The sequence below is a fragment of the Mercenaria mercenaria genome, chromosome 2 (assembly GCF_021730395.1).
Source record: "Mercenaria mercenaria strain notata chromosome 2, MADL_Memer_1, whole genome shotgun sequence".
NCBI classification, from domain to species: domain Eukaryota; kingdom Metazoa; phylum Mollusca; class Bivalvia; order Venerida; family Veneridae; genus Mercenaria; species Mercenaria mercenaria.
Genome location: NC_069362.1, coordinates 97743056 through 97768811, shown reverse-complemented (window position 1 = coordinate 97768811; position 25756 = coordinate 97743056). Strand labels below are relative to the sequence as shown.

Below are 25756 nucleotides of genomic sequence, written 5' to 3'. Positions count from 1 at the left end.
GAACATTACATATTTAGGTAAACTTAAGAGCTTAAGAAGCAATAAAATTGATGTTTCCACTTTTAAACTTGAAAATTGGCAACTTCAGAAGAAAATGCAAACAATGAATTTTAAATTGTCCAGGGTTTCTTATATAATGCTAAATTATAAAGTAATGCCTAAATTTTGCATTCACACTGCTAAGAATATAGAACTGCCACTACAAATTACTGTAATGCTATGATAATTGATATATGTCAAAAAAGGGTGCACAGGGGACATCACTTTTGGCTCTGTGAATGTTTAACAGTCAGTAATATGTGAAGTTGAACGCTGCTTTTGTATCTGTTGTTACTCCCTTTCAAGGAAAATAAAGTAAAATCCATTTTATTTAAAGAATAAAAGAAATCTGACTCTTAACAACTGAAAAGGTGCACAGGGGACATTTTTAGGTGTATAGACATCCATCAAGTTTCTGAGAAAGTTGATTTATTAAAGAAAAAAATCATACTGTGTCTTCACAGCTGAAAGGATAAAGATCTTAGAAAAACATTAAGACTTTAGAAAAGTAATAGGGTTATGAAATTGTAGTGTTCAACATTTAAATTTAGTATTTTTTTCACTATTTTTTGTGAAGGGGGTTCCATCACAAGATGTGAAATATTGGTAACAATAAGATGTAGGTAATGAAAAGAAGTATTTTATTTAAATGTGCAGAGTTTAAGTTACACAAAAAAGCCAAAGCTGTAACAATAAAGCATGGTTTTAAAAAGTAAGCCACAGTTGAAAACTATACTTCATTTAAAATGTCACACTTTTTTGGGTGCACAGGGGACAAAATTAGCTATATAATTTAAAATAACTTTAAAACTGTTTGAGTCATTAAGCTGAAATTGCACACATTTATTGACTACATTGAGTTGGATATAATTTGTCCCAATATACATTCTAAAACTAAACTGAATTAAAGTAAGGTGAGAGAAAAGAAAAAGCTTCATTATTTTGAAAACCACCCATATACCTGAATATTATCAGAAGGATTTTCATGAAGTTTATGTGGGAGGAAAAAGTAGGTCACTATGCTGTGGTGGGTCTTTAAGGGGATGACACCTATTGCCATATAGTCATATTGGTTCTGACGGTTCAAGAATACCTAGGGTATCAACACAATGCTGACATTTTGAACAAGAGAAGTCCATCGTCCAGCTGAAAATGGTGCGGAGCAAAAAATTCTAAATCAGGTCCTCTTACAATCAGCACTCAGCCAAAATGTGCCCCACTTCAAACATAATAAGAAAGATCACCAAACATGAGGAGACAATTTAAGTCCTAAAATCTCAAGGTTATCAGATAAACATTTGTATAAATATATAATGAGTACAACCTCTTGTAGATATGAATATCTTCTGAATAGATATGTAAATAACCAGAAAACAGAACATCAGCCTATACATAGAGATTGAACAGTCTTTATCTTTATAATTACCTCAAAAATTTGTACTTGAAGTTTTTGAAGATCACACTTTAATAACTGGTTTTGAAAATTTTGCTACAAGTCAGTTGTTTTCCCAGCCCCAAGCCCATTGATTATCTTAACTATATATATAACAACTGGTGGCTGAAACGAGAATTCCTTAGTTGTTCACAGTGCAATATCTTTTTCTGTATCCATTCCTGCAAAACTGTCAATTCAATGCCCCATGCAGCCACATCAATCTCCATTCCAATATTTAGAAGAAAAAAAAACAGCATCCCTGACTTTAATGAATAATCATCTTTATTAATAATTTCACATTTTCAAACAATAACTGTTTATTTTTTATGACACCCACTTATCTAAACAACCAATTAACTTGATTTTGACCACAGAAAAACATGTGGGGTATAAAACTACAGAATATAAATATGACATTAAAAGTCCGTTTTAAGATAACATAACCCAAAACACTAATAAAGATCTTAAGTCCCACTGTGAAATAATTTTAATGACATACACAACCACCATTAACCCTTAGCCTGCTGCAGGCGAATTTAACAGCCTTTGCAAACAGCTTGGAACCAGATCAGACACCGATTAAATTGGCGTCTGATCAGGTTCCAAGCTGTTTGCTACTCTGACAATATTTCTTCCAATTTTGGAGCAAATTGAATGAACATTACAATTTTAGCAGACGACATTTCCAGCAGACGACAATTTATCTAGCATGCTAAAGGTTAAATAAGTTGTGGTTTTCACACACATTATGAAACAATTTCACAGTTTTTCACACACTGCATGAGTTTGACATCAGTATAATTTGAAAGCAGAAAAAAATGCTGATCAAACACTTTTTCAGCTAGCACCTAACAGATTCATAAACAAGAGGGTCATGAAGGCCCTGTATCGCTCACCTGACTTATTGACCTAAAGATAATCAAGATTAACATTCTGACCAAGTTTTATTAATTTATGGTCATAAATGTGGCCTTAAGAGTGTTAACTAGTTTTTCCTGTAATTTGACCTGGTGACCTAGTTTTTGACCCCACAAGACCCAGATTCGAACTTGACCTACGATCATCAAGATTAACATTCTGACCAAGTTTCATGAAGATACAGTCATAAATGTGGCTTCTAGATTGTTAACAAGCTTTACATTTGATTTGACCTGGTGACCTAGTTTTTGACCCCACCCGACCCAGATTGGAATTTAGCTTTAAGATCATTAAGATTAACATTCTCACCAAGTTTCATTATGATATGGTCACAAATGTGGCCTCTAGATTGTTAACAAGCTTTACCTTTGATTTGACCTGGTGACCTAGTTTTTGACCCCACATGACCCAGATTCGAATCTGACCTAGAGGTCATCAAGACAAACATTCTGATCAATTCCCATGAGTTTCAAACTTAAAATTAGTTTCTAGAGTGTTAACAAGCTTTACCTTTGATTTGACCTGGTGACCTAGTTTTTGACCCCACATGACCCTGATTCAAACCTGACCTAAAGACCATCAAGGTTAACATTCTGACCAAGTTTCACGAAGATATGGTTATAAATGTGGCCTCTAGAGTGTTAAGTAGCTTTTCCTTTGATTTGACCTGGTGACCTAGTTTTTGACCCCGTCTGACCCAGGTCTGAACTTGACCAAAAGATCACCAAGATTAACATTCTGACTAAGTTTCATTAAGATAAGGTCATAAATGTGGCCTTTAGAGTGTTAACAAGATTTACATTTGATTTGACCTGGTGACCTAGTCTTTCACCCAACCTGACCCAGATTTAAACTTGACCTAAAGATCATCAAGATTAACATCTGACTAAGTTTCATGAAGATATGGCCATAAATGGGGCCTCTTCGAGTGTTAAGTAGCTTTTCCTTTGATTTGACCTGGGATCTAGTTTTTGACCCCACATGACCCAGGTTCGTAACTGACCTAAAGATCATCAAGATTAACATTCTGACTTCCATGAAGCTATGGCCAGGAATATGGCCTCTTTGAGTGTTAAGTCGCTTTTCCTCTGATTTGGCCTGGTGACCTAGTTTTTGACCCCACATGATCCAGATTCAAACTTGACCTAAAGATCATCAAGTTTCATGAAGATACAGTCATATAAGTGACCTTTCGAGTGTTCACAAGCCTTTCCTTAGATTTGACCTGGTGACCTAGTTTTTGACTCCAGATGACCCAAAATCAAACTTGTCCAAGATTTTATTGAGAATAACATTCTGACCAAGTTTAATTAAGATTGGACCAAAATTGTGACCTCTAGAGTGTTAACAAGCTTTTCCTTTGATTTGACCTGGTGACCTAGTTTTTGACCCCAGATGACCTAATATCGAATTCTTCCAAGATTTTATTGAGGGTAACATTCTGACCAAGTTTCATTAAGATTGGGCCTAAATAGTGACCTCTAGAGTGTTAACACTAAATATAAACAGTCAAATTGCTGACGATGGATGGACGACGGACACTGTAGGGCGATCACAAAAGCTCATCTTGAGCACAAATTTTCGTGCTCAGATGACCTAATATACTACTCTATTTACCTCCAAATCAATGCAAAAATTATTTTACTGGTTCTTTTTCACTTACATGCTTCTTGCATAGCAACAAATTATCTGTAACAAATAGTGCATATTTAAATTCTTCAAAAGAAAAGATTACAAAGACATCAAATATATGAACATATCAACTTGCTTGACTGGGAAACCAGTGACACAAAAATTTATGGAAATACAATTTTCTCCTTGCACCATCTTCCCAAATGACAGAATCAATTGTAGTATCTTTCACTACAGACCTATTACTGTAAAATGCAGACTTATTGATCCAACTATAACCTTTAGTTTCCTGGAATTCTGCAATTTCCTTATTTATTGGTAGATGCAACAAAGAAATTGCATAGTGATTAGCACATAAAACAGCAGCAAACACATAAATGTCAAAGACAACTAGACACCCTAGAATATAGTGCTGAGAAACCTTTAAGACAACCTGGTACATAATATTGGGAAACCTTTTAGACAGACTGCATTGTCCAAATTTAGTCTTGGACAGCCTGAAAAACCTTTTATCGTACTGGGATACCATTTAGACAACCTGGTATACAACTTGATAAAAACCTTTTAGACAACCTGGTACATTGTACTGGGATACCATTAAGACGGCCTGGTACATAGTACTGTGTACCTAATTAGACAGCTGGGAAACCTTTTAGACAGCCTAGTACAGTGCTTGGAAACCTTCTAGAAATACTGGTAAACAGTGCTGAGAATGTCTTATACAGCCTGGTATACAGTGTTGGGAAACATTTTAGACAACTTTGCATACAGTGCTGGAAAACCTTTTAGACAGCAAACCTTCTAGAGATACTGGTATACAGTGCTGAGAAACCTAGAACTTCTAGAAAATGTTTTAGACAGCCTGATATTATAAACAGTGCTGGAAAACCTTTTTAGACAGCCTCAGGTTCATATTACTGGGAAACCTTTTTGGACAGCCTGGTATATAGTGCTGGGAAACCTTTTAGACAGCCTGGTACAGTGCTGGGAAACCTTTTAGACAGTCCGGTACATTGCTGGGAAACCTTCTAGAGATACTGGTATACACTGCTGAGAAACCTTCTAGAATTTCTGGAAAACAGTGCTGGGAATGTTTTAGACAGCCTGGTACATATAATCTACAGCAATAGATCTGCTAGTAATAAATTAAGGACCTACTGTGCCAAGAATTCGTCAAGTGCAGAACATTCTTAAACACTACCACAGACACTGGTGACATTAAGAGTGTACAGTGGGCGTTAAAATCCCCAAAAATGAACTGAAAAAGATATGCTTATAAATCCTAATATCAAAATTCAGTCTTTACTCTGTGTGACTCCTACGCTTCAAGGATTTATTGACTTCTTATTCTATTAAACTCTACTCATCCTCTAAATGCAGTTAATCTCAGAACTTGCATGATGACTTAACACCTCCAGATATAGAACCAGACCATTTCTAATCAATAATCAGTCTTTGAAAATTGGAGAAAATTGACACTCTGAAAACTGATCAATATTACCTTTGGCCTGATGCACATAATCTTGTTCTCTTTAATGAGTAATCAAGTTAAAATCAATAGGAAATGATGACATTTCTACCTGGCCTCACAGTTTCTAGGTAATTTTGCTATCTATAGCCTAATGACTAAATCTGTAATGATCAATATTTCACAAACTGAAACCAGGGCACTAGGATAATGGACTTTGCCATATGAATGAATAATGTAACAAGCTTCTACAGGTATATCCAATTCCGAGGCAAAAACCATGCTCTTGTCTTAAAAAAAATGCTCTTCGGCTAGTCCTGGTAGGACATTTTGTTATAGGTAAGTCAAGTCGTATCATAGTTTGAAATGCAGTTTTCCCAGTTCACTTTCCTACCCATACTAACTGGTCCTTTCCCCCCAACCACCCATCACTAGCATAATAATTCAAATCACAACAACTAAACAAGAGGACCATGATGGTCCTGAATCGCTCACCTCTTCCCACATGACCCAGTTTTGAGTATGACGTCGTTTTTTCTATTATTTGACATAGTGACCTAGTTTTTGAGCTCATGTGACCCAGTTTTGAACTTGATCTAGATATTATCAAGATAAAAATTCTGAGGAATTTTCATGAAGATCCATTGAAAAATATGGTCTCTAGAGAGGTCACAAGGTTTTTCTATTATTTGACCTATTGACCTAGTTTTCGAAGGTACGTGACCCTGTTTTGAACTTTACCTAGATATCATCAAGGTGAACATTCTCACTAATTTTCATGAAGATCTCATGAAAAATATGGCCTCTAGAGAGGTGACAAGGTTTTTCAATTTTTATACCTACTGGCCTAGTTTTTGACCGCACGTGACCCAGTTTCGAAACTGACCTAGGTATCATCAAGGTGAACATTCAGATCAATTTTCATGAAGATCCATTGAAAAATATGGCCTCTAGAGAGGTCAAAAGATTTTAATAATTTTTTGACCTACTGACCTAGTTTTTGACTGCAGTTGACCCAGTTTCAAACTTGACCTAGATATCATCAAGATGAACATTCAGACCAACTTTTACAGATCCCATGAAAAGTATGGCCTCTAGAGAGGTCACAAGGTTTTTTTATTATTTGACCTACTGACCTTTGTTTTTTAGGGCACGTGACCCAGTTTCAAACTTGACCTAGATATCATCAAGGTGAACATTCTGACCAATTTTTATGGAGATCCATTCCCAAGTATGGCCTCTAGAGAGGTCACAAGGTTTTTCTATTTTTAGACCTACTGACCTAGTTTTTGACCGCACGTGACCCTGTTTCGAACTTGACCTAGATATCATCAAGATGAACATTCTGACCAATTTTCATACAGATCCCATGAAAAATATGGCCTTTAGAGAGGTCACAAGGTTTTTCTATTATTTGACCTACTGACCTAGTTTTTGACGGCACGTGACCCACTTTCGAACTTGACCTAGATATCATCAAGACGAACATTCAGACCAACTTTCATACAGATCCCATGAAAAATATGGCCTCTAGAGAGGTCACAAGGTTTTTCTATTATTTGACCTACTGACCTAGTTTTTGAAGGCACGTGACCCACTTTCGAACTTGACCTAGATATCATCAAGGTGAACATTCTGACCAATTTTCATGAAGATCTCATGAAATATATGGCCTCTAGAGAGGTCACAAGGTTTTTTCTATTTTTAGACCTACTGACCTAGTTTTTGACCGCACGTGAACAGTTTCGAACTTGACCTAGATATCATCAAGATGAACATTCAGACCAACTTTCATACAGATCCCATGAAAAATATGGCCTTTAGAGAGGTCACAAGGTTTTTCTATTATTTGACCTACTGACCTAGTTTTTGACGGCACGTGACCCACTTTCGAACTTGACCTAGATATCATCAAGGTGAACGTTCTGACCAATTTTCATGAAAATCTTGTGAAATATATGGCCTCTAGAGAGGTCACAAGGTTTTTCTATTTTTAGACCTACTGACCTAGTTTTTGAAGGCACGTGACCCAGTTTCGAACTTGACCTAGATATCATCAAGGTGAACATTCTGACCAATTTTCATGAAGATCTTGTGAAATATATGGCCTCTAGAGAGGTCACAAGGTTTTTCTATTTTTAGACCTACTGACCTAGTTTTTGACGCCACGTGACCCAGTTTCGAACTTGACCTAGATATCATCAAGATGAACATTCTGACCAACTTTCATAAAGATCCCTGAAAAATGTGACCTCTAGAGTGGTCACAAGCAAAAGTTTACGGACTGACGCACGCACGCACGGACGGACGACGGACGACGGACGCTGCGCGATCACAAAAGCTCACCTTGTCACTTTGTGACAGGTGAGCTAAAAACTGAGAAGGTTAACTGCAAAAAATGCCCTTGAACACTTCACAATTAAATATTTGAATTTAAGTATAAAATTTCAGTTTCAAACCAAAATTTATCTTCCTGTTGTATCTGTTTGCATGTACTTAGCTACTTTTTAAACTGCTCCCAAGCTGTCCTCCCCCTACATATCTCTGTCATGTTTTGCCTCCAACATCCTCCAGGCAGTTACAAGCTCAACAACAAAGGCAACTAGACACAAAAATGAAACATCTGGATGCCTGATGACAGATAACAATCTTGAAACTTTGTGAAATAAGGTCTCTTCAATCAAAATGACTCTGAAGGACTAGAAAAAAATCAAATTTTAACTGAACTGGATCAGTGCGGGTTTTAATTTTGATTATTTTTCATCAAGCTAACCAGTAAGCTGGATTTTGTGGATGTAGGAAAGACCCTGTATGCCAGCTGACAAATGAACTATATCTACATCCCAACTTTCAAACCCACAGCAGTGAAGAGCTAGTCGGTATGTCATATAACTGGTTAAAAAAAGTCAATATATTCCATAAAATGCGATAGTAATGGTATATATTATTCAAGGAATCGTATATCAGCTATTTATTGGTACAGCAGATTTAACATAACACCTATCCCATCAGATGATCGACTTAAGTTCAAGACATTTGTTTAAGTATAAACATTCTACCTTTTCAAAAACAACATTGACAAGTTATTTTTTCGAATTATAAAAATAATGCGGTCAATGTGACAATTTTGCGGTAGATTAAACTTTTGAAATTTGCATAATCTGGATTTTTTCATAGTTTTTATTGTGGAGAGAAAAAACCAGGTCACATACCACATGTAGGCAAAGGAATGTATATAAAAGCTCAGGGATGAGTTACTCTATTTACACTACCTATCTGTTATTCAGTACTTATCAAATAACTGTAGCCATAATAAGGCTATGAGAAATTTGAAATATGAGCTGGAGAGTATCTATAACTTTATATATAAACATAAACAACAAAATTGTACAAATATACAACCATACTATAACACCTGAACAGACACATGCCAAACCTTAGCCCCTCACAAAAGTGATCCCCATCTCCTAGCCTTTGATAATACACTGTTTCAGAAAACATTACCTGTGTGTATTACAAGGGCTGATACTGCTGCTGGGAGACTGGAACGTTAACATGTCAGCCTCCCTACTGTTCAACTAAATAACAGTGATTTCCATTAAAAATGATTTCTTGTAACAAAGCAATCCATCTGATGGTAAGTTAGATTAAAATGTAATTCATTCAGATAATCATACCCTAAAAAGGTCCATGTGATCCGTAACTGTTTTTAGAACTTTTGCCAAGTCCAAAAAGTCTCCTAAGGGAGAGAACTTCTATGCAATTACACCAAGAAATTGTAAACAAAATATGTACAGCTTGAAGGCAGAAAAACTTTCCTTGACCAAAATCATGAACTCTCCTGGTCCAGAGGTTAGATATAACACTGATTAAGGGGTAAGCAACCCTGATAATCTAATCAAATGATTCATCACAACACCTATCCATTGATCTTTGTGCCACAAGATTTCACTAATTCATTATACATGTATTATTGTAGTGAAAGATAAACCTCGGAAATCATTACTCAGAAAATCTTACAATCTAGCTCACCAGATCTGCTGCATTTTTATATGCTGTTCTACAGAAATCTCACGCTTAAGTTTTGGTCACTTTTCAGGGGATGCAAAAAAACTAAAGCCCGCATTTTCACAGACACCCCCTACTGAAACACAAGCATAAATTTTTGTGCCAAACACATTAACTAGTAAGAGTTTTAAATCAAAGTTTAGGTTCAAATGCAAAACCAGCCGACTACTGAAATCTTTACAGTTTTTTCTTCAAGATGATGCTTTTGAGCCAAACTTTTGAGCCAAAAACTTGGAGGGAAGTGTATTTGGGTCAGAGGTTGAGCACCATAATTTTTATGTCTCCCCCTCCTTCCATACCTATGACAAGTAAGTAAAAGATTTCAAAATTGGGGAATGCATTAAATATCTGGAAATTTTGATTTTTAACGTTCTTAAAAGTTACTTACTGTGATTTTAATTTTTTGCATTCATGATTATGCACTATACAAATTAAAGAAAATACACTTGGCTCAAATTTCTTAAAACTAAAATGACACTCAATGACATGAATGAAATGAAAGTTCTTTGGCTGCAGGCCAGCATACAGGTCAAAGTATGTACATAAGATAGTTATTTACTACAGTAATTCACACCCACTTTTCCCCCAATAGGTAAAAGTACCAAAAAAACCACAATGTCCAGTTGATACTGAGTAATTAAGTGACTCAACGGTTGAACCAAAGTTCTATTTGTATCAATTACAACCCACAGGTAAGACATATGTATGATTAAGAGTAAACTTGCCAGGTAGGGCTAAGGCTGATATCTGAATGTCAGGAAATCCACTGAGAGTATTTCAACTCTTCTCTTTGAACTTAGTCATCTTAAAATACAACTATTTTGAAGAGAAAAATCCATGAGCTAAACTATGTCACCCAGTGTCCTCCTTTTGAGATAATGACAAAATGGATATATATCACTAGTGCAACAATCAGGAAGTCAAGAACTGCACTACATATTTATGGGAACAGTTATTAGATCCCAACAGTCTGGTAACTATGGCATCTGTTTGATTGTCTGTTACATTTAAATGTCCTCTGGAAAAACAATCATATATTTTTATATACAGAGTAAATGAACTGGGTTTGACTGACTTCTGACAAAGACATGGGAATGTCAAACTGCGCTTTGTCAGAGAGCTGAAACTACAGAATTCAAACTTGCAGTCTGTATGGACTCTTTCTACTGTCTAACTGAGCATGGACACCAATTTGAAACAGACCATTTTCACTTAAAGATGGTCAATATGATTTTCATAAAGTTATGAATTTGTCTGAAACTTCATATTAAAAATGTTCAGTGAGCTCTGAATGCATATAAGATTTTCATCAGAGACATTTTTAAAACTTCGATTTTTCTATCCTGGTTGCCAATTCATAATAGTTTTAAGAGTAAGTATTAATTTCATAATCATACTTTGCCTAATTAGGAATGATAATAATATAAGAACAATTTTAATACATCAGATTCTATCAAAGATTTGCATCTTCATGGTATTTCAGCCATAATTCACAAGTTTGTAAAATCAATCATTATTACCTCCCTTGTGCCCATGAGTTATAAAAGATTGCTGAAATACCCCCATTATCTATCAAATGGATATATAAAACTCAAGTTTATATCAAAATCAAAAGAACTGCAGCTGACCTTAAAAACTTCCAATTATTACAAAATTTTATAAAGTGAAGTAACATATCAAATATCTATAGATCAAGGATCTATGACAGTCTAAATGGACATTTTGGTTCCTTAAAGTATTACTTTCTTCTTAGATGATGCCTTTTATATGAGATGACTCTGACATTTATAAATCTGAAAAGTGGAGATAAAAATCTGCAGTATCATCAAATTTGCAATCCTGACATTTGAAATATTTCATTTCTCCAAGGATTGCAGAAATTCTCTATAGATTTCTCCTTTATCCTGGGGTAACACCATAGTTAAGCCATCAATCCAAATCAATTCTGTCTGGGGTTAACATTCTTCTAACCTAATAACCTAACCCTGACCATAAACCTTACTGCGAAAAAAAGATATTAACCTATACACTTATCATAAACAAATATCCAGTTAAAACCATTATGATGTTATTTGTTATAAACAAATTATGAGGTTGGTGGCTGTTTGGTGAGAAGTTTGAGGAAAGTCTATCTATTCAAGAACTGGCATTTGGTAATGGAAATTCTATAAATTTACAACAAGAAAAACATTTGATTTCAAACTTACAACACACTTTAAGGATATAGAGAACTTGATTAGTTAAACAGCAACATCTCTAAAACTGCTTTATGAACCAGGAACTGGTTAGGTCAGATCCAGGTTCCCTCCCCGACACCACATTCCATTTACCTCATTAGAGGCCCCAGGTGAGCAATAAAACTATAATCATTGTTGACATCTGACTGTATCTACTGTACTTTCTCACCTAAGTCACCTGGGATGAACTGTCTTAGACTGGTAAATAACAACAGAACAGGTTTGGAATATGGTCAAGTCAAACACTAGACAAAAAGGTTGCCTTGTATATGTATTGCAAATATATAATTCATTATACATGTACTCCCTTGGCTGGCTGCTTAATTTAAGACAGCTTTTACTGTACCTATCTTTGATATAGCCCATATGACATATATAATACATGTACATTTTACCAGTCATTTCACTAGAAGTATCTGTTTTCAGGAAAAATACCAACTGCCGGGTGAATGACATTACAAACAAACCAATCAACTATTTAACAACCTCAATAAAACGAGAGGTGGAGGAAATAATCACCATAAAAGTGTGCGCAAAGAATGTTTTACTGCTAGAAAATCGACCCAATAAAAATGTATAAAATGCAGTCTAATTTTAAAGTAAACTGCAGACTGCTTGAGGTCTCAAACTAGAAGAGAACATTCGGAGGAAAACGACCGTAGACCACAAGAATTGCTCTTCAAGTGATCCTTGAATGATGTTTCACTACACAATGTACACCCAACTTAATTACTATGAAAATTATTTTCAAAGGCACAATAGTATACTGCAATTTATGTGTATCAACTAAAATAAATAGGCATTAACTACATTTATATGGTATAAAAACTATCTAGCAATAATCACAGTTGGTGTGAATGATGGGTATATAAATCTTGAAACTCTACCAACTTCAATTATTGTAGTAACTACTACAAATATATTTTGGCAATGTTTACAACCGATGAAAATAATGTATGCGTGGAATGTTGATAATTTACTCTTGGTTGATATAATTACAACATATTATTACAAATGGAGTAACTGCCAACTGTGCATGCACCTGTCTAGAATAGCGTAACAATAGGTGTAGATACCACATCTGGTTAATTATCATCTAATAATCTATAATTGAATTTCAATTAACATAACTTCAGCATAAATTTTGCCTATACTGGATAATATTCCAACCATTGGAGAAATTAAGAACAGAACAGAACAGAACAGAACAGTAATTTATAATTGATATAACTTGAACATGTACAGTTCATCGTTATAAGAACTAAAATATACTAAACATGCATAGCAATGCGAGAGTGAACAAAACAAAAGAATTATCATTTAGTTAAGATTCAATCAATATTATTTGCAGTGTGACATGCAAGACTGTAAGAAAATTCTTGTCTGCAATTTTTTTCCTAAACTTTCTCTCAATTTTAATGCTTCATAGTTCACCTAATTTCAACCTTTCAATAACTTGAATAAGGAGAGAGGTATAAATTCTGTCCAAATATATATGAACCATCACTTTTAAATATATTCCTTTGTTTATATCATACCTTACTATAATTAAACAAATTGGACTTTAAAATCAAAATGAGCGACGTGAAAGCCATCATGCTTTCTAAAAACCACTTCCCTGGATAGCTTTTTGCAGTTTTCAACAATTTTTTTGCACAACTTAACAGCTTTACCACAATGTGGCCTTATTAGTTACCATCAAAGAAAGTGTCAAAATGTCTTAATTGCCTCATTAAAGAAATGTCCTGTAATTTTGCCATGTGTGCACTCTAATTAAGTCCCAATTTATACACAACATGCCTGACCTCAATTAGTTCACCTCAGTGCATTTGACTTTATAATAAACAAACATTTATTTGCAAATATGCTTTTCTTGAATGTATTTAAGATAAAGCCAGAGACATCAAAGCATAATTGACAGAGAAGAGCCAGTTGTAATGTAATCTAAATCAAAACTATTTCTGATAAATATCTCATGAAATATTTTCATTGCATGACTGACTCATCATCCAAAGCCAAATAGACAGCTGTAACTGTCATCATTATATATTAAAACTGAATAATTATAATTTATGTCTCTTAAATGATGAATGTACACATGCAGGTATGTATGCAAGCAAAACTAGAACAAAAAAAAAAAAAAAAAAAAACAGCGAAAGCTTAGTTTATACTAATTTGTTTTAGCTTGATTGTGATGAAAGCTTCAAGCTTTTTGGAACCACTCTCGAGTCCGCTTCCTGGAAAAACCAGTACTGGTGTCATATGAGAGGACCAAGTAGAGCTCGAACCCACGACCCCTGGATTGATAAGCTTAAGATGCTTAACAGAATACAATTATTACAAACCAACATGTACAAATATCACATTAAAATTTTAAAGTTATACATCGTAACGTCTTTAACAAAATCCCTTTAGTTACCATTCTAACTGAAAACCATTAGAGCAGTTAAACTTAAAAGCACAAAAACAGATTTACAAAAAAGAAATTTTTGGCCAAATTAGGGCGATAACCTTTCAATTGAGATGTTAGGGAAACAGTTAACACTTTATTTTGTCTTGACAGGTAAACAATGGTGCGAGCTGAACAAACTTTTAGAACCATGCAATGTGAAGCAAGATAAAGAGATTATAATTCATGAACTGTCAAAGGGATCTGTCGAAGTTTACACAAATGACACAAACAAAGCTTCAATACCCCAGAAAGTTTGAAACAATGGCTCTGAAAGATAAAAAGTAATAATACCTGTGCATATGAAGGAAATCTTTTTTTTTTAATGGGCAAACCTGCAAACTGGAAGGTTCGCAAATCATGATGTACACATGACTCATTGAACCAATACGTTTTTATCTTGCTCTTAAAGATTAGGGTACAATATGCCTATAACATAAGGTAGTAATTGATTTAACATGTCCAGGTAAGTTTAATGATAAAATCCATCATGGATGATCCTTTTTTTGTCATTTTTTATCAACAAATTCTTGCTGAGTATTAAGAATTAATGGGAGACCTTCATTCTGATCAACCAGATGACAGCGCATTATGAGGGTGTGGGAGAGGATTTGTGTGAATTTCACCGAAACAACTGCAATCTGATTACCCATTTAAACATTTCAAACAGGTAAAATCATGAGTCAAGTCCTTGTACAGGAAAAATACCCAAAACTGAAACTAACAGATCATGTAAATATAGCTATTTTTCACATACTGAATAACTGGTCATATGGTATTATTGTTAAAATCCATACAAACATGTCACCAGAAGCAACAGATGTTGCATATTACATCTTTGAATAATTAAATACATCATAGAACCATTAACACATTAAAGCTGCTAAAATAGATCTATGCAAAAGCCAGGAAAAATGTCACTGTACAAAATAGGAATTTTATTCATTCAATTTTATCTAGGCCATGCAATTTACTTTTCCCCTAATAAACAGAAAACAAGGAGTCCAGTTTCCCCTTTTAACAAGTTTACTGACTAGAAAATACCAATAAGCCAAAATTAAGCTTCTATTTAAAACAAACCAACTTTTCAGTCCTACAATAAATAATGACTCAATCTGAACAATGCCTCATTATATGAATACATGCAACCCTATAATAACATTTGGTGTCTGGCACAAAGCGATCACAAATAACCAAAAATCCTCTAAGTAAACATACCAGAGAGGATGACTGCTTCATTTAAACAAGACCATTGAAAACATTCAGCTTCATTTGCACTATGAAAATATTTTTTCAAAACCACTTTAAACAGGATACACAAAGCCCATTGATTCACAAGTTACAATGGATCAGTTAGTTCATTTTTTCATTATTTTGCCAGTTGAAAAATGCAAAGAATGAGCGGTATTGATCAGTAATAAAATGCACATTTTTCTTCAACAAATCAAATTTAGTGCCTCGTTAAGCAATTCTGACAATGTATTCCTGTAACAAATAATCATGTTAGACCTAGATTATATTCTAAGGTAAAACTAAACTTGTAATGGATCCACCACTTTCAAGTATCTCCCTTAATCTGATCTTAAGAAATCATCCTGAAGTACATTTTTTTACTTTATTTTCTATAATTATGCACCAGAGTGGCAGTGTAAAATATAAAAACTTTGTAAAAACATGTAAGCAAAAAGGATACACTCTTAAAGCACCAGACTTTGTTCCAATAGCCAGGAGCTTCAACTTGGGGTCAAAGGCAAGAGCTGATGGCTTGCTAGGAAATCCATGTTCAATCAGCTGAAAATAAATTGTAAACAATTAGAGGTGATAATCATTCTCATCCGTATATATATAAGCCAACAATTTATAATTTTTGTTGTGTTTAACTCTGCATGCAGAAACTTCAGTCAGACTTGCATATTTCCCTACATTTAAGCATTGTTTTCTGTACTGTACATTTCAGAGCTGCCTCATCCCTAACCAGAAGGCATAAACATTTATTAGGCGAGTTGAAGAAAATATATTAGGCGAGGCTCTGCCGAGCCATATATTTTTTCGTAGACGAGCCTAATGAATTTAAACTTTTTCAGACAGTAATCTAATATTCTATTTATCCTACCTGCTCAGAAAATTGGGAAAAGGACGTTGGAAAGAGCAACAGCGTGAAGACTTGACGTCATATAATATGACGTTTGCAAGTGTAATTCAGTTTGTGGAAAATCGGAAAAATGCAATAACTTCTTTGTTTCTGGATTAAAACTTGTGATTTTACCATTTATTTTCTTAGAACATTTCCAATACAATGATAACAGTTTCAATGAAAAATTCGAAAAATAAATGTTTTCAAAATTTTGGGCTGAAGTGCTGTAAAAGTGAAAAATAGCAATAACTTTTTGTTTCAGGATAAAACCTTTGATTTGACACCTCATTTTCTAAGTTCAGACATTTCCAATACAATGGTGATGATTTAAATGCAAAATTTTGATAAAATATGTGATTTCAAAAGTTCCTGCAAAAGTGATATCTTGACACTGACTAGATGTTTAGCAAAATTTATTAGAGTCTTAGACAGGCCGATTTTGTGCTATATCTTGTATGATGGTAGGATAAAATATACACCGTACAAGCAGGTAAGAAGTTTTGACAAACTAAAATGCATCATTTATGCATTTAAATGATTTTAATTATTCTTTGCATCAGACATTAAACTTAATACTCATAAATTTTATTTTTACTCATGACATCAGTGTCAGGAAAACTTAAAACAATTTGGGCTGAATAAGCCAAATAAATCTGGTCCGAATCAGCCATGGTCCGAGTCAGCCTGTATTCCTCTTGACGATGGGTGATCAATGTATCAGATCATAGGACCTATAACAGTATAAGCCATCCTGATAAGCAACATGGAAGTTCTTCTTAGCAGTATGGATTACAGCCATTAACATACAGCTTTTGGATAAAATAATTACATACAAAGTTCTGATCTTGTATGACAAACATTATTCATAAATCAAGCAAATTATGTGACCAGTTTGTTCAGAATAGTAAGCACGTTTAATTTGTATCATTTCAACTTGAAATAACAGGAGTATGTGCTTACAGAAATCAAAGACAAAAAATAATATGCAATTGATTTCTTGTGTAAACAAAAGAAGGGTGAGTCATCTCCCTCTTTTAAATTAATAATGGCTGTGCCGACAAAGAAAAACTCTTACCCTGCGAAAACCAAATAACTCCTTTTTCTGACTTTCACGTCCCTCGCTTTCTTTAGGAGGATGCCTCCTCAAAAACTTGAACATTTCTCTAAGTCACTCAACACTTATCTGAAAAGTTACGGAAGCAAGGATGTAAATAAAATCGTCACGCTACATGCACACGTAACCGCTTCAACAATGCCACTGCAGTAACAACGAAATTACACGCGACACGAATAAACATCTGATAAAATACAGTAATAATTCTGCAGAATTTAGAAGCTAAAACAATGGTAAAGTATATATAGATCTACCTGTAAAATTGCTGTCTATTTTTATAACACACTGACCGGTAAGTATTTCCGTTCGCCTACTGTTTAAATCCCCGCCAGAGGGCCCACACACTACAAAGTGCCGAACAGACAATTAATTTTAAGATATCCTTACGCGTCATAAATTCTGTATGAAGGCAAAAAACTCTGTACTTTTGATAGAACAATTAAAAAATATATATTTTGATATATTTTTATGAATACAGTGTATTTATATTCATAAAGAAACTATCGACTGGCGAGAGAAAAATATAAATATTGAGGACTACATTTAGCGCGGACGGCTACTGACATGTGCCCGTTTAATTCTTAGGGGTGATCTCAAAATACTTTTCTTCTTCTGTAAACAGGGGCGGTTCTATTTTTGTTTGGTGGTGGGATGGGTTGGGGCATACGTCCCTTGGTCGTTGTTTTTGGCAAGTCACCACTCCCTCATAATAATGAAGATTATGTGTAGGCGCTGGTGAATTTAAAACAACTAAAAATATAGTGTTTGTACATACGCAAATAACAAGTGCTAAAATATGGCGTACCGTTAGGGGTCGAGAATGCCGATTTAGCTTTAAGACAATTCCAGCTCATGAAGCAACCACAGTTGACACGTTTAAAACCATCGTCACTGTGCCTGTTATTCAACCATAGGATATTAAACAGCAACTATTCATTATACTGTACAAAATTTTATTCTAATTTTGAAAAAAAAAGCTTTTAGTATATCGTACCGTGAGGGTCGAAAATGCCGATTAAGCTTTAAGACAATTCGATTTAGTATGACCCAGAGTCGGACATATTCCAATTAGTATGACCCTGGTTGAGAATTAGCTCTAAGCTATTTCATTTAGTACGACCCAGGGTCGGACATATCATATTTAGTATGACCCAGGTTCGGAATTAGCTTAAAGCTATTTCCTATTTAGTACGACCATCGGAATATGTCCGGCCAAGGGTCATACTAATTGTCAATATGTCCGACCCAGGGTCATACTAATTGTAACTATGTCCGACCCAGGGTCGTACTAAAGATGGCTGCCGTAATTGAGGGTCATACTATTTCAGAATTAGCTTAAAGCTAATTGGAATATGTCCGACCCAGGGTCATACTAATTGGAATATATCCGACCTAGGGTCGTACTAATTCGAATTGTCTTAAGGTATTAGATCACTAATAGAGAACCTCCTTTTTGAAGAGTATTCAATTCCTACCATAAACCTACTTTTACTGCATTTCTTAGGGGTGCGTAGGTTCAAGTCCTACAGGGACCAAATTTTTTTCTTCTTATTTTCCTTTTTTTCTAGTAAGTTTTTACTTCTATCAAGACTTATTACTGATTTCTTGTACAAAAATGGAAAAAGATTAATCTTATAAGCGATTTCTTGGTGTTAAAAGTGAATTTATTACTTAAACAGAAGGGGTAGAGTTACACATCTTTAAAAATATTGAGTTACATGCGGTGAAAGTTCTCTATTTTGCTTTCACTCTTAGATTATATATTGTGGAAGAAATTTAGGTAGGGTTTACTTCTACCCTAAGGTTATTTTTTAATGCAGTAAGTAAAATTCAAAACAGAAACACAGCATTCGACCTTATTTTTTCAATGTTGAAGTATGAATTCTGTCTCATTAAATCCGTTTACTTGAGGCACCATAGAAAAAATGATATCTTCATTTTTATTTTGTGTTTTATAATTGTTTACCAATAGTTTGATGTTTCTTTTATTAAAATTAATGGTAAAATCAGTTCTCTGCAAACGTTTTGGATAGTGGCCACCACTTTGAAATTTGTCTCTACTTGAGCTTGAGGAGATACCACAAGTTATACAAAATTTATAAAAAACGGCACGGTAAAAGTTGTTTAAAAATTGCAAAATAGTGCAAAACACGGTTACCTTTCAGAATATACCAAGCAAAGGCCATTTTGTAAACATTACTATTAGTGATCTAATACCTAAAGCTAAATAGATTTATCTTAATTCAGGGTCATACTAATTCCGAATTGTCTTAAAGCTAATTGGAATATGTCTGACCCAGGGTCATACTAATTGGAATATGTCCGACCCTGGGTTATACTAAATCGAATTGTCTTAAAGCTAAATCGGCATTTTCGACCCTCACGGTATGATATACTAAAAGCTTTTTTTTTCAAAATTAGAATAAAATTTTGTACAGTAGAATGAATAGTTGCTGTTTAATATCCTATGGTTGAATAACAGGCACAGTGACGATGGTTTTAAACGTGTCAACTGTGGTTGCTTCATGAGCTGTAATAGGCAACATGTTCCACTGGCTAACAGTCCTTGGAAAGAATGAAAATTTGTAGGAGTTTGGATGTTCCAATGTGCCTGAATGTGTATATGCTACCATACCTTGTTCTTGAACCTGTAGGGACCATTAAATTATTATCAGAGTAAATAGCTACAATATGATGGACTATTTTATAAAACATGATGAGTCTTGCCTTAGTTCTTCTGATTTCTAGGGTTGGCCAATTCAAATTATTTAACATGTCTGAGACTGAGCTAGTGTTATGATAACGGCTGGTGACAGATCTTACGGCTCTTCTCTGGACCCTCTCAATCTGATTTATTTGACATAGACTCTCCACATTGTCCAACATACCAGGGACTAAGGGGAGCATTCAGTTGTGCCATTCAATAAAATTCGGTTTATAAATGTACTCTTTACATAATTTGGATATTTTAAATTGTATTTTACGATATCAAGATGTATCATAATGACATATTTATGTTTTAAAACTTGTTGTTCAACGCCGTTGTGTAAAATAAGTATTGATTCAGCGTTTCAGTTTCAGACTTCCACAATTACACTGGCAATATCTTTCGCCTCTTTATCAATCATAAATACTACTGATATATGCAAGCCAAGCTAGCCGAAATCGTTGACCAAAGAACTCATCGGCGCTCAAAAGGCTATCAATTGTTCTCCCGCATCCGCCCCTGTGTGCACGGTTGGATTCCAACATAACTTTGTAGGAAGATTCAATTTCAACGCTTTTTAAACGCATAATATCGGCATTTTCTTAATTTAGTTATGACTTCTTTGATAAAGACTGTCTGGACTACTCAAATGGGATTTGAATGTCGTGATTCAGCCTTTGAAGATTTTCAGTTACATCCGTAGGAGTTACGGGGCTATGAAATCGCAAATATATTAATCATGTCTTTAGTATATATCTGTGAATTGCCAGGATTGCATAGCTGAAACTATATTATTATTGAATCACAACTAAACATTTAGAGAGGTTTAGTATCAAGGCTAGTTTCGTATTTTTGGCATTTTCCGCATTTTCCGGTTGAGTAGTTTTGGTAGAGTTATGGCCCCTGCCTTATTTGGAAAAAGTTTGTCGCACTATTTATTTCTCCCATACTACCGTGAAACTCCGTTCCAAGCAGAGTGCTATACTTACAGCATACTGAACGGGTTTTTACGGTTGAATATGTTATAAAATGTGCTAATGTCCAGATTACTATAATACATGTTAATACATGAAATGTTCAAACTACTAGTCTTCTAGTTCACTGTTGGACTTGAACTAAACTTTATGGGAAAGTTCAGTATCAAGATTTGTTTCGCACATTGTCAATGTTTTACTTCTACATGTTTTTTGATGAAGTAATTGGCACCTTAAAGGCAATTCTGTAAAATGAAATTTTCCAAACTACCAGGTTTCTACTTTTAATGGAATTTCAATGACCAAGCTTAGCTACGCATATTTTACGGGTAAATTACATTTCAGTGATTTTTTTGCAGAGATTTGGACCTATATATATATTGTCCAGACTACTGTTCCAAATTGTCCGGATTTATTTAATACTCCTCCATAACTGCTGGTTGGAGTTCAACCAAATGTTATAGGAAGGTTCAATCTAAAGACAACTTTTGCATTCTGACGGTATTTTTAATTGAATGTTTTTGGTGGAGTTACATCCCCTAATAGGTCATTTTTGGGAAATGTATTTAAACTACTTATGGGATTTAAATCAAATTTCAGGGGAAAGATCAGTGCATAGCTTAATTGCGCATATTTTCGATTTTAACATTTAAATGATATAGCATAGTTATAGACCTTTAGACAGAATTAAATACTACTCTGACCACCTCTCCGAAATGCTGAACAAAATAAAAACTAAGATAACCTTGAAAAATGTTCAGAAAATTTAGAATTTTGCAGATATTTGTCTCTCTATCATGAAATATTGCCGGGATAATAAAAAAAAAAAGAACAGGATTGGATTTTACTCACACTTGGTATTCATATATATATATATATTTCGCTTCTTATTGCCTTAGTAAAGTCTAGTTTTGCATATTTTCAGTGTTTTCTTTCGTCGAGTGATTTATTTGGCGACTGTATGCAATATCCTACGGTAACTTATTTTTTTATTATTTTCCTTCCTTCCTTTCTTTATTAAAAAATCCTCACAAATACTGTATTCTTTAACACTGCAGTTTTTCTTTATCCTCACACAGTCACATAATTTATATCCTTTTACTCTTAAAATCAATTAAAGCAGTATGGACAGACATATGTTTTTTTGTGTGTGTTTTTTTTAGCGAAAAGCAAACCTTATTTCGCTTTATGGCCATCTGTATTATAGGGGTTGTTCTGATCAAACGCTACGAAATTGTTTATATTAATCAAACTGTGCAGGGAATCACATTTAAGAAAGTCTATGAATTGATTTCTAAATCCTTCAAATTATCAAACATTATTTTACAAATGTGAATTTTGTGCAAGCCTTTTTGTTTATATCGATAACTAAAATGCCGAGTGTTCGCAAAGAATGACAACTCTTACCACAAACAAGTACTTACAAGAATAGATTTCTATTAGTTTTACTTCCATTGCCCTTTACACAATTCAGTGGTTAGATACAAATGTTCAGTATGTTCCAGTTATATGTCCTCGATCCATGTCATAAAGTTTCCAAAACTAGTCAAAATAGTTCGAACACTGACTGGTCACCTTTAATCTCTTATGTAGACCTACCCAGGTGGTCTTAAAGGGTAGCCAAGACCGATACATACACGTTCACGTAAGGTATGTCCACATTTCCTTGCCATGGGTCGAAAACCTTAAACATAGACACTGCCCGATCAACTTATACAAACTTCTAGGGCTACCCGAGTCCTAAACAAGATATCTCTAATCTTGACCAGGACATATAATATGGAACAGAATTAGGGCAAAAACTGCATTGTGCTTTCGTATATCCAATCTTGCGATTTACATAATATGCATTAGTTATTCTCATGTTCACATGCTTCCTTCGGACATCCCATTTTGCATAGTTACATGACCATTTGTGCATCTTATGTTTACGTGTTCCTTCTTAGCCTTTTTAAAACCACTGCTTAGACTACAGTTGTTTTTTTTTTCAAGTCTATATACTGCATGCTAGAATAATAAATCTAATTTATAATGGCCATTTTAACAATAAAACAAAATTGATAAAGACTATTTTTTTTGTATAAATTCAATCTTAACCCTCACACAAAACAAACAATTCTACAATTTAACAGGATAAATGAACAACAAGGGGGTCATGATGACCCTATATCGCTCACTTGTTAAACTTGGCCTTTGAACCATCAAGATAAACATTCTGACCAAGTTTCAGTTAGATAGGGTAAGAAACAGTGTTAACAAGCTTTTCCTTTGATTTGAGTGATGACCTAGCTTTTGACACCACATGACCCAGTTTCAAACTTGGCCTAGAAATCATCAAGATAAACATTCTTACCAAGTTTCATGAAAATAGTGCCATAAATGTGGCCTCAAGGGTGTTAACAAAATTTTCCTTTGATTTGAGCGGGTGACCTAGTTTGTGACCCCACATGACCCAGATTCAAACTTGACCTAGATGTCATCAAGACAAACATTTATACCAATCATCATGAAGATAGGATCATAAATGTTAACAACCTTTTCATTTGATTTGACCCGGTGACCTAGTTTTTGGCGCTACATAACCCAGTTCTAAAAGCGATATAGGAATCATCAAGATAAACATTCTGACCAAGTTTCATGAAGATAGAATCTTATTAATGGTCTCTAGGGTTTTAAAAAGCTTTTCCTTTGATTTGACCCGGTGACCTAGTTTTTGACCCATCATAACCCAGTTTCGGATTTGGACTAGAGATCATCAAGATAAACATTCTGTGAAAGTTTGTATCAATTCAAATCATAAATGAAACCTCTATATTGCTAAAAGGGGCAGAATAGAAAAGTTTGCCCCTTTCAGAGGCAATAACTCTAGAACCCAAGAAGAAATATAGCCATTTTTCACAAGGAATTGATATCTTATTGTGACTTAAGTTGTGTGTAAGTGTTGTAAAAATGGAATGTAAAAGGTCACTTCTATTGTGTTCACAAGGTTAAGAATTAACAAATTCTGGCTCTTTTAGGGGTCAATCAGGGGTCGTAACTCCGGAACCTATGATTGGGTCTGAAGGATTCGTCCTGAAATCCAAGATCTATTGTAGTTAAAGATATTTTGCAAGTTTGTATCAAATCAAACCATAAATGAATTTAAGTCTCTATATGGCTGCAAAAGCCAAAATAGCACATTTGGCCCTTTATGCGGCAATAACTCTAAAACTCATGAAGGGATCTGGCCAGTTTTCAAAAGGAACCGAGATATTATGCTAATGCAAGTTGTGTGCAAGTCTAATGCAAAATGTGGTCTCCATCGTGTTCACAAGCCAAAATAGCAAATTTTGGCTCTTTAAGGAGCCATAACTCTAGAATCAATGATGGAATCTGGTTAGTTTTCGAAAGGAACCGAGATATTATGCCAGTACGAGTTGTGTGCAAGTTTGATTAAAATCGATTGTAAAATTAGGTCTCTATCGTGTTCGCAAGAAATTGTGAACGGACAGACGACGGACGGACGACGGACGGTCACAAAAGCTCACCTTGCCACTACGTGAGCTAATAAAACAAGGAAATGAATTGATTACACAAATTATCAGTTGTAAAACTCCACGCCCTGTCCTTGAAATACGGAAAAGTACATTTGGAAATATTTCATATGGCAGCAATTCAAAGGTCTAAGATATTCTCAAACAAATATCAGTTAAGTTCAAAGTTCATAAAACTTATTCTACATTCCAATACAAGTATTACTAAAGACTGAAGTAACGGAGCAATTCACAAGCTCTAAAAAAAACTGCAATCTGATTGGTCAACGGTATATTTACTAATATGCCACATTGTCTTCATTCTAATGCAAGAATTCGAGTAAATGTCTCTAAAAGTAGAGCAAACTAACAGGTAAAACAACGATAACTGCATCATACAAGAAATTTGCATGGTATCTACTTATTTTTACTCATTGGTAATACAGGCCGAAGGATAAAGACCGGTAACAATATCTCAGCGAAAAAGGTGCAACGTATATCATTAACTAGATTTAAACGTAGTCTTTCAATAACGACCCAGTATCATGCCGTTGCAAGGATGATTAATATGAAATGAAATAAATACATTGATTGTTTGCAGGATTGCACAAGAACATTTGCTAGAAGATACCTTTTTGAGTAAATGGCATACTTTTTATGAAGCTGTTAGGTCATTGCTGGAAATTGTCATTTAAAATTTCGCCAGTTTATGACTACTAGGTAGAGAATAAGATGGAGTTGTTAGGGCGTTCTTTATTTAAGAAATAATTTATAACAAAAGAGTGTTTTAACACTATTTATGCACGATGGGCGGTTATACGTTGGGCAAAATAATTTCACGAGGGCACAGCCATCGTGAAATTATTTGTACGACGTATTACCGCCCGAGTGTATAAATAGTGTTAAAACACTCTTTTGCTATAAATCATTTCGATTCTAATATGCACTTAATCTAAAACAGCAGAAAAGAAACGCTCTTTCTTGGTGGCAACACAAATTTTGACGTCACCGCACGTTAATGTGACGTCATTCTAGCGTAATTGTTTTAACAGAGACAAGCATATTAGAA

At 34.5% G+C, this 25756-nt stretch overlaps 2 protein-coding genes across 4 annotated transcripts in view; one reads left to right on the top strand and one right to left on the bottom strand.

Annotated features, from left to right (window-relative positions):
• The window catches only part of LOC128549793 (lethal(2) giant larvae protein homolog 1-like), a 37270-nt gene extending 19436 nt beyond the window's left edge, over window positions 1-17834 (bottom strand). The window contains exons 1-3 of the mRNA XM_053527385.1: window positions 17785-17834; window positions 17456-17563; window positions 15940-16037 (exon numbers count right to left, since the gene is read on the bottom strand). Coding sequence (XP_053383360.1) covers window positions 15940-16037; window positions 17456-17539 — 182 coding nt within the window. The 5' untranslated portion in view covers window positions 17540-17563; window positions 17785-17834. The remainder of the gene's footprint in view (window positions 1-15939; window positions 16038-17455; window positions 17564-17784) is intronic.
• LOC123564663 (zinc finger protein OZF-like) overlaps window positions 1-25756 on the top strand; it is a 229379-nt gene that overhangs the window by 22779 nt on the left and 180844 nt on the right. The gene's annotated exons all lie outside the window — the stretch shown is intronic.